Raw genomic sequence first — 14,444 nt, forward strand, 5'->3', positions numbered from 1 at the left:
GGAAGAAGGACCATTCAGTTCCACTCTGCTCATTCCAGGAATGAGTTACGGCCACACCATCTGACAGATCCCCTGGGAACAACCCAGTGATTTCTTCCCCAATTCGCTGCTGTGGTAGAGGAGGCTCTTCCTAGTGTGCAACAGCTGCACGCCTTTTAGGACCACGTCAAAAGATAAGTCACTCCAAATAACCGCTCAATCTGGGGGAGGCAGATACTCCGAAGCTTTCACACGCATGCCTCAAAGTCCCCAGATTCTCCCCTGGACACATTTTAAAGCAGAAGGAAGAGAAGTTAGCGTCCTTACCTGGTTCTTGAAAGTGCTCTTCATTTGATAGAGTTCTAGACAAGATAAGTATTAATGCTTCTTTAAACTGGTCAAAATGCACCTAAAAATAAACAATTCAAAATAAATTAAAAATGTTTTCCATAGCCTTAAGGAAGCAAACCCATGTACAAGGTTCCAGAACCATTTGTTAGCATCCTGACAGCCTTGAAGGGAGTCCTAGAACCTGTTTTTGTTCCCGATTCTTCTTTTCTCTAAAGCACTAAAGGGAAAATGGGATGATCATTTTACACACCAGAGTCACCAACACCAATATCAACATTTGTTCAACCCTGAGGGGGAAAATTGCACAGCAAAATCCTCTTTATAAACTCAGAAGAAGATAGGTTTTGAACTCAGTTCCTTTTATTTTTCCTGAACAAGACCAGAAGAGAAAGATGTTAGGTTAGACACTAGAAAAAATTTTCCAAGTAAATGACCCTTTTTAACAATGTGCCAAAAACGCTTTCATCTCTTAAGATATTCTAGAAGAGAGTAAACTACCTTTCAAGGATGACTTGAAATACAGTCTTGCCTCAGGCAAGTAGATGATATTTATCTCCCAAGGCCCCTAATTCTATAAACAAGTAGAAATCAATAGCATACACAAAGGATAAAAGAACCTTGGGAAGCATGCTCCCGAATTCTTAAAAATACAATTACCTTGACTGAAGTAGGACGGAACCTGAGTTTTACTTAAGTTAATACTCAGAATTGGTTATTGAAGCTTTATTTAATGTTTTGTGAGTACAATTTTGCAAATATCCTTATCAGTTTCCTTGGCACATAAGGGAGAGTCCCTCTTCTCTTGGTGTGGTCCACAAAGGAGACTGTTGGTATCATTTGGAACTTTCATTATTAAAAAGAAAAAAGGCGGGGAGGTTTGTACAATTCTTGAAAAAAAAAACAAACAAACAAACTTAGAACTGGGATATTAAAGGAGTAAAATGGTTTTCTTTATAGCCAAGTATATTATTCTATAACTTAAATTCACATGATCTCACCATGGGGCAGAAGCAAGAGATGGTATTTCTTCTCACCATAATTATAGTTTAATAACATGGTACCTATTTATACAGAAGCCCATATGGAAATACAAAGTTGATAAATTCATAATGTGTGCTGCTGTGGGTCTCTTTGGGACATCATTACAAAACATTGCCTAGGAGTTTAAATATAGGTGACAGATAAAAACCACTTCTGAATTAAATGTGGAAAAGCAGCAAACCTCATTAGTTATCTAAACAACAAAGGAAACAAATCATATGTCTTATTCATGCAAATCAATGCAAAGGAGAGGAATCCACTGAGATTCATGTGTCATAAAACTGTATATGCTTGCAATTTACCACGCTCCCCCAAACGACATGTGATTTCTCTACCACATTCATTTTGATTACTTGAAATTGCTTTCTAAATCATATTCCTTTAGATCACACAGACTAAAAGTCGGCATATTTATGGAGCCAGAGCAAAAGTCTATTAAGGAAGGGCGGGCATCTGCTAAGGAGCCAGTGAAGGATTAAAAGATCATAGAATTATAAACTGTGCTCATTAGGTTTCATAGCTGACAAATCACAGAAATACCGGGGAGAGGAAAGAGGGCCAGCTTTTGCCAGTGGCGGCTGTGCTTCAGGCACTGCGGCATCCAGCCTCGGTTAGCCAGGGGAAGACCATCTTCCCCACCAGCCAGCTCACAGACATCTCATACCCAAGCCCCTCCTACTCAGAGCATCTCCCACATTGGCATCTACTACTTCCTACCAGGATCATGCCTTCCTCTCAGGGTGGGCAGGAGAAGGGTGAGGAGCAAAGGCTCTATATGCCGGAGCCAGTTGGCCAGAGGTTCTGACTCTGGCTCAGCCACTCACCTGCTTCTGTGAAATGGCTCAGTTACTAAACCTCTCCAAGCTTGAGTCTGCTCCTCTTGAGAAGTGGGGCTATGGAACAACTAATTTTTACGATTCATTCAGCAGATATTTATTGGGCCACTGCTATGTGCCAGGCCCTATCCTAGGCCCTGGTGATAGGGCCTCCATATGCTCAGGAATGGTCACAGGCAGTCAGGCAGGTACTTTGCCAAAAGCACTGCATGTGTTTTATGTTATGTATGCCACCACCTCCCTCATAACAGCTTTAGGGAGATAAAATGAGAGTTACATGAAGTGTCTCAAACTTCCTAGCACTTGTGCAGTTCAGTTCAGTCACTTAGTCATGTCCAACTCTTTGCAACCCCATGGACTGCAGCACACCAGGCTTCACTGTCCATCACCAACTTTCAGAGCTTGCCAGGTACTCAGTAAGTGGTAGTAGCCACTACCAATAGGCAGTAATGGGGTGACTATTTTCACCACTTTCACAGAGAAATGGCCAAGTAAAGCGACTGACCATGAGAGTGACCCAGCCAACCAAGTGCAGGGTGGGGTGAGAGCAGGAGATCTGGGAGCCTGCCTCCCCCAGGATCTGTGCAGCTGCCCAGCACCAGAAAAGCAGATCTGGTCTGCTGTGTTCGGGGACCCCAACTCCTTGATTCTACTCTCTCTTAGGGAATCAGTAGGCATGACCGAATGAAACTGGAGTCCCTTGTTGCCACAGTTAGTTAATGAGTTGAAGAGAAGGAGGCTCCTGTTTCAAAAGGGTGGTTCCTGATTTGAGACTTTCACATCCTTTATACCTGACTCTGTGGGCCTCTGCTGGGTCTTCTCAAGGTGGCAGTTTTGATAGAAGTCATTGGAAAGAACCCTTCAGAATTTTGTCCTAATGTAGTTCAACCCAGTGAGGACTAGCCACACAGATGACTCAGGGGTCTCTGTATCTCAAATTTACTCCCCCAATCCCCACTGCTAAATGGGAAAGAGATTCAGTTACTAGAAAGTTATATTAATGCAAGTTCTGGGGGCACTACTGTAGGTTCATTCCCTCCTGGACATTTAGCCAGCTGGCTCTCACAACATCCAGGAGAGACAGGCCCCTATAAGTGTGTTATTAGTCTGTTTGACAGTGTCCCATAAGTCCCTTCTGTTCTCTATGCCTGTTTTTTGCTCCTGCGATTAGATGAATTTTACTGCTCTATCTCAAGGCAGGCATCCTTCCACTAAATTGAAAGGAAAGAGGCTCAGAGAAGGCATGTCCTTTCCAAGGATGCTGGTTTTGAAGTGACAGAGTACCAGGAGAACTCAGGCCTTCTGCCTGGACTCATCAAAGTCCAGCCCCCTGCCCATCCCAGTCCCTCCTTCTCTCCTGGTCTGACCTCTCAGGGAGATCCCTCTGTTGGTCCAGGTCACATCCTCAACTTTACACAATGTCACGAGGCATAGAGCCGGAGACTGAGGCTTCAGGACACAAAGCCTGTCCTGAAGGACATGAAGGCAAGAGTAGATATAACCTCTGCCCTCAAGTGGTTTACCAGCTACAGTCCAGATTCTAGAGGGTGGGAGGGGGGACAGGGGAAGAAAGTCGATTAGCAACTACAAGGCTGAAACTGGCAAACATTTTGAGACACAAAAAAATGAAAAGAAAAAATAATTCCACTGTATGTGCATGATCTTTTATATATATATATATATATAAAATCTATCTATCTATCTATCTCACAACTTCTTTATCCACGGACATCTAGGTTACTTCCATGTCCTGGCTATCGTAAACAGTGCTGCAGTGAACACTGGGGTACATGTGTCTTCTTGAATTACGGTTTTCTCAGTGTATATGCCCAGTGGTGGGATTGCTGGGTCATATAGTAGTTTTATTCCTAGTTTTTTAAGGAATCCCCAGCCATAATCATGGCTGTTATCAACTTACATCCCCACCCAGAGTGCAAAAGTGTTTCCTTTTTATTCAACCATGAAAAGGAACAAATGTGAATCAGCTGAACCGAGGTGGATGAACCTAGAGCCTGTTATACAGAATGAAGTTAGAAAGAGAAAAACAAATATCGTATATTAACACATATATGTGGAATCTAGAAAAATGGTACTGATGAACCTATTTGCAGGGCAGGAATAGAGACGCAGATATAGAGAACAGACTTGTAGACATAGTTGGGGGAAAAGAGGCTGGGACGAATTGAGAAAGCAATTGACATATATACTGTGTAAAATAGCTTGTGGCAAGCTGCTATGCAACACTAGGAGCCCAGCCTGGCACCCTGTGATGACCTAGAGGTGTGGGATGGAAGGGTAGAGGGAGGCTCAAGAGGAAGGGGATAGACATATAGTTATGATCGATTCATGTTGCTGTATGGCAGAAACCAACACAACTGCTACTGCTGCTGCTGCTGCTAAGTCACTTCAGTCGTGTCTGACTCTGTGTGACCCCATAGATGGCAGCCCACCAGGCTCTACCATCCCTGGGATTCTCCAGGCAAGAACACTGGAGTGGGTTGCCATTGCCTTCTCCAATGCATGAAAGTGAAAAGTGAAAGTGAAGTCGCTCAGTCACGTCCGACCCTCAGCGACCCCATGGACTGCAGCCTCCATCCATGGGATTTTCCAGGCAAGGGTACTGGAGTGGGGTGCCATTGCCTTCTCTGAACCAACACAACACTGTAAAGCAATTATCCTCCAATTAAAAAAACAAACAAATAAATAAACAATCAGCAGCTCTTAAAAAAAAAAAAAAAAAGCTGGTAGGGGGCTCTGATAAAAGAGTAGGTCCTAGTAGGCCAACAGGGAAAAGAAGGACAGGTTTTTGACATCTGACTTCTCCAAGATATTCACAGGCAGAGCTTAAAAGTTTCCAAAATGGACTTAGGATGTATTAAATCAGCTACATTTTAGAAGGAAAAAAGTTTATAAAAGACTAAACATGATTATTAACTCAGGGGTTCTTCATAATCCAACATGGTCTATCTGGGTAACCTCTTCTTCCTCCACAAGAAGAACCTACAGATCTAAAACAAGTACCTGGCCAGGCTGATCAAACAACTGGAGCAGCTGTAAGTCTTAAATTGATCTTTATTTTCCTTCTTGTGAGGACAGAGACATTGGACCCTCTGCCTTAAACAGCAGTAAATTCCACATCTTTCAAGAGAATTCTCTAATAGAGGCAGGTGACTGCTATTTTTCATCTGCGCTCATGATTACTGATAGGGTGGAAAAGCCCCTCAGGGCACAACTCAGAACCAAAAAACGTGAATAAACACCCTCTATTATGAAGAAATGCGCATCCAAGGGCTCACTCAGTTCAGCCCCTGAAATTTTTAAGTACCATTTTTATCCTCCCAGGGAGCTTTACTATTGTGTTCTGTTAAAATTTAGAAGTCTTCAGAAATATTCAATGTAATTAAATCTCACATGGTAACCAGCTTTGGTAGCCATGCATACCTTGATAGGTACCCCCTCATTTGAATAATAACTGCTGCCATTCATTTTACAAGCATCCCTATGCCTTGTATGCCTCAAAGGGCAGTTTGCAGCAATGGGAAAATTACCTGACTGACTAAAAACACCCATGACATTCAAACTAAATTAACAGGAAGACTAGTCAAGTCTGATATTTTCTGTCATGTGTCACCAATGCTTAATAGAAATTTACTTCATCTTTCTTCCTCCCCAAATTTCATAGGAATGCTTTTTGAGAAAAACACAATTTGCCTCTCTGAAAAAAAAGAATTTAAGCATGGCATAATAAAGAGATGCTATTTCAAACCACACACACAAAACCCTGCAACAGGAAACAGAAGGAGGAACTTAAATTGCATGAAATTGTCTCGTGCAATCATGGAGATCAGATGCACACAGGGTTCCCCATGTGAGCAGGCAGCACTTCAAACAGACCCGAGATGAGAGGGCTTAAGCCAGATTCAACATAGTGCACTTATTGGACCAAAGGCCTACGTAACTCTCATCACACGTAGGAGATTTGCATCTATTAATACAAGGAAGAATCAAAGAAAGGACTCTCAAAACGTTAAATGTTAGCTGAAATGGGTATAGAAATACGGACTCACCAGAAGGTTGATGTAGAGGAAAAAACCATTGACAGCATTATGCAAAGAGAAATGACACAGAAGAACAGAGAGACCTGGTTTCGTAATGTAAGATTCAGTTACAAAATATTTTCTCCTAAATACAGCATTTGGGTTATTGCAGCTTAAAAGTCATTTACTGAAAACAACGTGGAGAGAGGCCAAGGCCATTTTCAAAGGTGGGTTTGTAAAACCTAAAGCAACCATATAAAGTTGTACTCCAAGACAGTTCCAAGGAGTTCTGCCTACAGATGGAAATAGATACAAGCCACCGCCACTCAAGAGAGTTGCTAGTGATTCCATTCTCCACTTGAATGAGCTTTCTCAGAAAACCATTCCTGGGAAGTCATCATATATTAAAAACCTACTCTCAATGTGTAAGGGATAGAGGAGGGGAGTGTACAGAGAGACACAGGACACAGTAGTTACCTACTTGCCTGGCTCCAAAATCAGCTTCTGACACGCACAATCTAAGGCAACTTCATCACAATCTAATAAGGAGGATATTATTTTTTCCATTAAACAGATGAAAAAACTGAGGCTCAAAGTATTTAAGATAAAAGGTATACATGGCTAAAAAGCAGCAGGAATCAGTACCTGAATTCAGGTCTGATTCAAAGACTGCTTCTACAGCATATGGACTCCATGTGGTGGGTGTGAGGGTGAGGGGTGGGAGGTGGAGGTCATGAGAGGTGGAAGGTGAGGGGTGGGAGGTGGGGGGCGAGGGCAAGTTGCAGGGAATGGAGAATGAGATCCATATTTGTATATGTGCAGTCTGAGGAGAGATGCATTCAAACTCAGGGACTGGAAAATCTGGGTTCCCATCTCAGCGCTGCTTCAAATGAGTTGCCTGACCTTGGACAAGTCATTATCCTTTTTCCAAGTTCTGGGTTCTAGGTTTCTCTGTCATACAGATGGACACTGAAGTGTAAAATCTGTGCTGAACACTGAAGAACTTTCAGTCCCCTCCATCCAAACAAGAAGCTACTTATAAAAGTATAAATGGAATACTGTAGAAACCTAATGACCATTCCAGATCATATCACTATTTTCTCTGGTGAGACTGACGGCCATTACTGAAACAGAGTAGGTAGAAAAGAACAGCTCTTCAGCACTTGCTCCTGCCTTTTGTTGAGAATGGAAGGTCTTTCCAACGGGCTTCCCTTTGCTCTTACTTTATCAGATTAATGCCTCGCGAGGGTCACAGTATGCAATACCAAAGGCAATTTTGTGGTGAGGTTGATAAGAAAGTATTAATAAAGAAAAGTAGCAAGTCTTATAATCTCTTAATCAGGTCTTCTTGTCTATAAATGTGAATTATAGATCCTTAGGAGTTCAAATCAACCCCAGATGACATGGTTGTAAAGGAATGGAGTGATGGTTTACATAAAGTCACAAGACCAAAATAGAACCAGAAAATATCCCTCAGAAGTACAAATTATCACCACCAGAAAGTACTGCCATACTTCTGATCCACTTTTCAAATGGTTAAAATGTGTATTGTTCCTGCTGTTCACTCACTAAGTTGTGTCTGACTTTTTGCAACCCCATGGACTGCAGCATGCCAAGCTCCTCCATCCTTCACTATCTCCTGGAGTTTGCTCAAATTCATGTCTGTTGAGTCGGTAATGCTATCTAACCATCTCATCCTCTGCCACCCCAGTGAAAGAAATCTTAAAAAGCTCAATGAAGCAAACCAGCAGATCAACATATAAAATTAAATATGATGTTTATAAAAGAACTCCAGGTACTTGAAAATGAAAAGTGGGGAAACTGGGTGGAATTATATATTTGTACAGTTACCAAATTTTAATACAAAAATTCCAAAGTGCCTTTGATGACCAAAGTCCACATATGTCTGGCACTCTTTGGAGACCAGGGGTAAGTTCTGCTGCCATATGGTTTGTTCTGATTCTAGAGAGTGTCGAGGATGTGAGATGCTAATTCTTTATCATCCAGATTCATATTAAAGAGGACATCAGGGAAACTCAGGAGGCAGCTTGGTCTTAAAGTTAAAATGTTCCATGAGGAAAAGAAAATGTATTTTTAAAACTGGAACTAACTAAAGGCTTCAACAAAAGCAAGGTAAATTATCATCTTTATGTTCTAATTTCTAATAAAGGAGGAGAGAGGTATGTGGAAACTCATTTAAAAGACAATAAACAGGAAGTACCTACAACTGGAATCAACTGCTTAGATGAAAACTTGGTTAATAAGTGAGCTAATATGGTTCTCTTTCTTAAATGTCTGTAGCACTTACTCCCAGTACTATTCACCTACCAGGAATGTTACCTAATCAGTCCCTAAGTTCCTCAGTATCTTGAGGAATCCCTTGTCTTGGGGTCTGACCGGCCTGACAGGTGCTTACCTGATAACAAAGATACAAGTAGAGCTCTTTTGATAGTCTAGTAGGAAATGCCTACCAGCAATGTCCTCTTTCCTTTAAATCAGGGATCCACAATCTCTGGGCATTTCAAACACTTACAAGATAACTGCCAAGTGTGTGCACACTCAGTTGCTTCAGTCGTGGACGACTCTTTGTGACCTTACAGACCATAGCCTGTCAGGCTCCTCTGTCCATGGGATTCTCCAGGCAAGAATACTGGAGTGGGTTGCCATTTCCTCCTGCTGGGGATATTCCCAACCCAGGGATTGAACCTACGTCTCTTGGGTCTCCTGGATTGGCAGGCTGATTCTTTACCACAAGCGCCACCTGTGAAGCCCACCCACCATGGTCAGGGGAATAAGACTTCAAGTTATAAAGCAAGAGCAAAGAGGGCAATCTGAGGGCCAATTAATAAAGTATATAAAAATGGCAAGTTGATTTAAGTTAGTTTCCTTAATAACTGTCAAAAGAAACATTAGGCTTAAAAAAAAAAAAGAACAAGAAGTTACAAAAGATGGATCTTAAGATAAAAAATAAACAGATAATATTCATATTCTTAGGTGAGGGGGGAAATGTTTTTACCACACTTCTTTTTCAAGAAAAAAGATTAAATCAGCCTAATTCCAAAGGAGGTAAAACTTATTTGTTTTGTTTAAAAATTATACTTGGAATTCTCTGGCGATTCAGTGGGGAGGACTCTGCACTTTCACTGCCAAGAACCTGGGTTCAATCCCTGATCAGGATACTAAGATCCTGCAAGTCAGGCAGTGCAGCCAAAAAAAAAGGGAGTAAATGCATCAGTTCTTTAAAAAAGAAATTATATTTGTTATGATATAAAAGACAAAATTAAAACCATGAGCATGCAGGAAGCTGGATATTAATGTACGCAAAAGCCAATTTAATGGAAAAGTTTACAATAAACATAAGTTGCACCCATACCAAAAGGCCATTAGAGTGCTGACATATGGGACACATACAATACATATTTGTCACATTAATGAATAGAGGAATATAGAGAGGTTGTCATGCTATTATTCTTTCTCCTTTTTTATTAAGCCACACTGCTAACTCTGACATATATTTCTATAAATACCATCTAAAGAGAGGGAAGATGCTGGCATTAGAAACAATTATAATATTATAATTCTACAACTTACGATCTGTATTTAATATATCATGATGGTAGAACTTAGAATTCTCCAGCGAAGTCTAAGGAATTTTTTTCCTTACAATTTAAAATTGTAGACCATATAGAGTATCTTAACAGCATATGGCGCAGTTTATGTGATCATCTGAGAATAATTCAGTTTCATAAAAAATGCAAATTTAACAGTAGTGCATTAATTCATGCCAACTCTGCTCTCAAGACAACCACCAGGGACCTTCCCCATGAAATCAATATGCATACATCTATTTAACTTTTATCACTGGATAAGTAAATATCACACTATAGACCACTTAGGTATTCATTATTCACAGGCCAAGAGCAAATTTAAAAGTGGGTTGGTAGTGTCAAGTTGTTAACGAATCAATCAATAACTGGTCCACTGCTTTAGTCTGCCAAATGAGGGCAAAGATGCACAACATCTGGAGAGTGGGCTGTCAGTCTGCTGCCAAGGAGCAATCTGTTTACAGCAGAGGGTTCTGTGTTTCACTGGCTCTCAAGGAAACCTGAAGTCATATTCTGTCTTCTCTGGCTTTAAGAAGCATGATACTATCCCTCAGATACCGAAAGGACTCAGATCCCTAAGAACCACAGTGGGAAATGAGATTCTGTTGGCTTCCAATAGTGTCTGAGATGGAGAAAGAACAAGAAAACAGTTGAATGCCTTACAAGATGAGGAGCAAGTGGTTTAATTCTCAAAGCTCCCATTTTGGTTGCTTTCAAAGCAAGATTTTTGCTTTTTTTTTTTTTAGGGATCACATGTATTTATAAGCAGCTAATCCTCCCCCAAAGTTACCAAAAATGGTTTCACTTTTGCAAAAATCTCATACTTTCTTTAAGTATGAGTCCTGTTAGATGCCACCTTCATGGTGCCAAGCCCCCAAGAACATCATCCCCTGTACATTAACTTCAGGATGCTCACCACTCCTATTTCCCATCACAGAGAGCCAATACACTGCCCTGTGTCTGAGGTCACCTGCCCAATGTTTCAGTTAAGAGACAGCGAAAATGAAATGAAGAAAAGGAAGTTTGGTCACTAGAATAAAGCTGAGCTTCACAGTTGCTTCCTCGATTTATACCATGTGATAAAAACAAACATCTACAAAGTGTCAGCAATGGCAGCAACAGAGCTCGAAAAGTACTGCCCATTTTTCCTTCTTACCCATTCAAAAAACCAATAGCAAGATTCAACCCAAAGCCAAACAAATGATGCTTTCAATTTTAATTATGAGAATTGAAGACACTAGCAGGTCATGACATCCTTCCCACTAATAGCAAGAGGAACCTCTTTTCGGCTCTTACTCATCTCTGTGACCTGATCTACAGGGAGAACATGACTATTTATTTTCATAGGTAAAACTTAACATCAGCACATATGCACATGCCTGCTGGAAGCAAGTCATGCTGGGTTTTAAATGAACCTGCACAGTATTTATTTACCTTCCTGTCTTATTTCCTGGGTGAAAGGTTTAATTAATACTTTATTCTACAAACAGTCCTCACAAGAAAGAGCTTTATAGTTTATAAACATCCTAACAGCGAGCTGCTCTTCCTGGGACGGCAGTTTTCTCCCTGTAAGTTCCTTCACTTCAGTGGAAATCTCAGCCCCCTCCCTTGATGAGTGTGGAGTCCATAAAATGCACCACAAAGAGTTGGAAAACATCCTCGGTACCTTTTTCTCTTCTCATCTAAGATGCTCAGTGTACACTTTCACTCCAGAGCACAAATTAAAGCAGGCCCTGGTCACCGCAGCAAACTGCGCTGCTGTGTCGCTTCCATTATATTCCCCACCTCCCGCCCCTCGCTGTTTATCAGGTTAACAGCTAAGAGCACACACGGCCAGAATGTTAGAAACAAGTTGCAGCGCCTGTGGTTTGCTCCACACCCCTTCCCCCCCCGACAGAAACCGCACCCACTTCCCACCGCCCGCCTCTCCGCGGGCCTTACCCGGCCCAGGAGGTTGTCCTGAAGCAGCGTCTCCTGCAGCACTGGGGCCACCTCCTCCAAGCTCAACATGTGGCAGAGGTCGGTGAGTTCCTCCTGTCCCAGGGACCCGGTGCCCGTCGTGTCAAAACTGTCAAACAGCTCCTTGAGTCGGGCCTCATGCTGGTCCTGCTCTGCCTCATCCATCCCATCGCCCGCAGCGCTCACCTGCGCGGGACAGAGACAAGGCCTGGTCATGGCAGGGCCGGAGTCCTGCCGCCCCTTGCATGCCGCCCCCACGCTTGCCAGTCCCTTGGGAATGCTGGGTGTGTCCTGGGCCCCTCATTTTGGTTGATCGGGGCCTTGTGAGGGTAGCGGGGGAGGGAGGTAACACTGCACACTTCCCAGTGAAGCCTTTGGGCCTCCAGGCCAGGCCAGGGGAGCTCCCGCACACACTCACACCAGGTGCATACCCACGAGGTTGGGTCCTGGCAGGGTCACCAGAAGGAAGGAGTCTCCTGGGCAGAAAGGCGTCTTTCTCTCCTGCCCAGCCTCAGGCAGGCAGCCAGTATGTCAAATGCAAGACTGAGAGTGGTCAGGACTCAGAGAAGGTGAAAAGCCACTCCTGCCATCCAGTCCTTCCAAATGAAGTGGTAGTTAGTGACAGCAGACTGCAGGACCAGAGCTCCATGCAATACAGCAAGCTCCAGAAGACCTGCCAGACGTTGCCATCTGCCAAACTGTTTCCCTCCGCCCAGCCTAGCTGCCCCTCTTTGTAGTCAGACTGGAGGGCTGCAGCAAAGAGGCACTGGGTGAACATGTCTGATACAAAACCGCCCCTGTTTACATGAGACCAAATGCCTCTTACATGAGTTCCTCAAAAATGGCAACTCAATTAACTTCACTGCTGCAATTACGTGACGTGTGACCGGAAGAGTATTCCCTGAAGCTTGCTTTAGCCCCAGGGAGCTTTAGGTAAGGCCTAGTTGCCTAGAGAAAGAGGAAAACACCACTTCAGCCTTTTAGAAAGACAGTGAGATTCGAAAGAACCACAGACCACATGTGAATCATGCAGAATCTTAGGACCCTCTACAATCTAGACCATCTCACCTCTGTACTCCTGGTGAAGAGGTTTTCCATCTCTCTGACCCACCCCAATTCCAGCCTTTCCATTTTTCCATCTTTCACAAGATTCATGAAAACACAGAGTTATCAATAACTCTCAGAATCATTTTTGTTAAAATATATATCGTAAAATTCTAGGTCCCTTCCAGTTGAAGAACGAAATTTGGTTTTTTGCTTGCATAATCATTCGCTTCTATTGTGTTGGGATTTCCAGTGAAAGCCTGAAACATTTGCATCTGAAGGTACCTTCACCATGACGCAATGGAAGCCAAACATGACAGACATATATACCCTTGAGAGGGTGACCTCAGCCATCTCAAAAACGACTTGTAGCATTAGCCCCTTGACTATAAAAAGCAGCACCCTAAAAAAGTAAATAAATAAATATTTATCTTGCCAATATAATTTTTCTTGGGATTAAAAAAGATAACATGGAATTCACTCTATTAACAGAATTTTGAGTGTGTGGTACCGTATTGTTCACTATATATGCACTGTTATCCAGCAGCTCTCTAGAACTTTTCCATCTTGCATGACTGAAACTCTGCACTCACTCCCCAGTAACCCTCTATGTCTACTCTGCTAGCCCGTGGCACACCAATATTCTACTTTTAAAAGCACACATTTAAGTAAAACAAGTCCTGGATCAGAAAACTGTAATTTAGAGGCGATGTTATAGGGCAGATCTTTACAATCACGGGGACCACACACATTAAGAAGCTGCACACAGCCAGACCTGAAAATAAACAAGCCTTCCAGAACACATGAGTGCTGCTCTAGGCTGGGTTGCCTTCTTTCCTCAGACAACTGTTCAAAACATGACAAGCTAACACAGAGCGAACGACCATCCCAAGGGTCTCAGCAGAACTGAGTGAACTCAGAAGATGGATCGAACAGCTAGGCTGCTCATTAAAGGGATAGAGGTAATGTTCAGCTCCAGGCTCCTGGTCTCCAAGGTCTCCTCTCCTAATTATCAGTTTCTCTATTATGGTGCTGCTAGCTCTGGCTGCCTTCCCAGGGTTGGTCTGTTGGCTTAACTAATCACCACGTAAATGTTTACAAAATAACTTGCGAGTGTGACATAAACATCAAAACACCAGAAAGGAACAACCAAGGTGTTAGGCAAAGCTATAACCCACTCCAGTATTCTTGCCTGGAAAATCCCATGGACAGAGGAGCCTTGCGGACTACAGTCCATGGGGCTGCAAAAGAGCTGGACACAACTGAGCACAAAAGTTAGGAATTTAGACAATGCCAAGGCTTGGCTAATGAAATTCACTTAGCGTCTGCCCATCTCATCATCAACTAAGATCTGTTGAGAATCCCCAAGATGCTCTGCGATTTTCAAGGCTGTCATAGCTCTCAGACTTAGTCTCTGAGTTTTACAGTCCCCTGGGCTAGACTTTTTTAAAATTTATTTATTTTTAATTTTTTTGGACATCTTTTTTTATCCCAAGAAAAATTATATTGGCAAGATACACTTTTTTTTTTAAGGTGCTGCTTTCTATAGTCGAGGGGCTAGTTCCCGTGGCACATGGGGTCTCAGTTCCCCA

At 42.5% G+C, this 14,444-nt stretch overlaps 1 protein-coding gene across 8 annotated transcripts in view; it reads right to left on the reverse strand.

The window, feature by feature from the left end:
• Nucleotides 1-14,444, reverse strand: part of NIN (ninein) — a 105,898-nt gene that overhangs the window by 82,778 nt on the left and 8,676 nt on the right. For 7 of the 8 annotated variants that reach the window (XM_055537598.1, XM_055537603.1, XM_055537602.1 and 4 more), the window contains exons 3-4: nt 11,791-11,994; nt 307-388 (exon numbers count right to left, since the gene is read on the reverse strand). In XM_055537598.1, the coding sequence (XP_055393573.1) occupies nt 307-388; nt 11,791-11,973 (265 nt within the window). In that variant the 5' untranslated portion in view covers nt 11,974-11,994. Of the gene's footprint in view, nt 1-306; nt 389-11,790; nt 11,995-12,239; nt 12,361-14,444 lie in introns of those variants that run through there. The other variant, XM_055537600.1, reaches the window with a different exon arrangement.

This window comes from Bubalus kerabau, chromosome 10 (assembly GCF_029407905.1).
Source record: "Bubalus kerabau isolate K-KA32 ecotype Philippines breed swamp buffalo chromosome 10, PCC_UOA_SB_1v2, whole genome shotgun sequence".
NCBI lineage: Eukaryota > Metazoa > Chordata > Mammalia > Artiodactyla > Bovidae > Bubalus > Bubalus kerabau.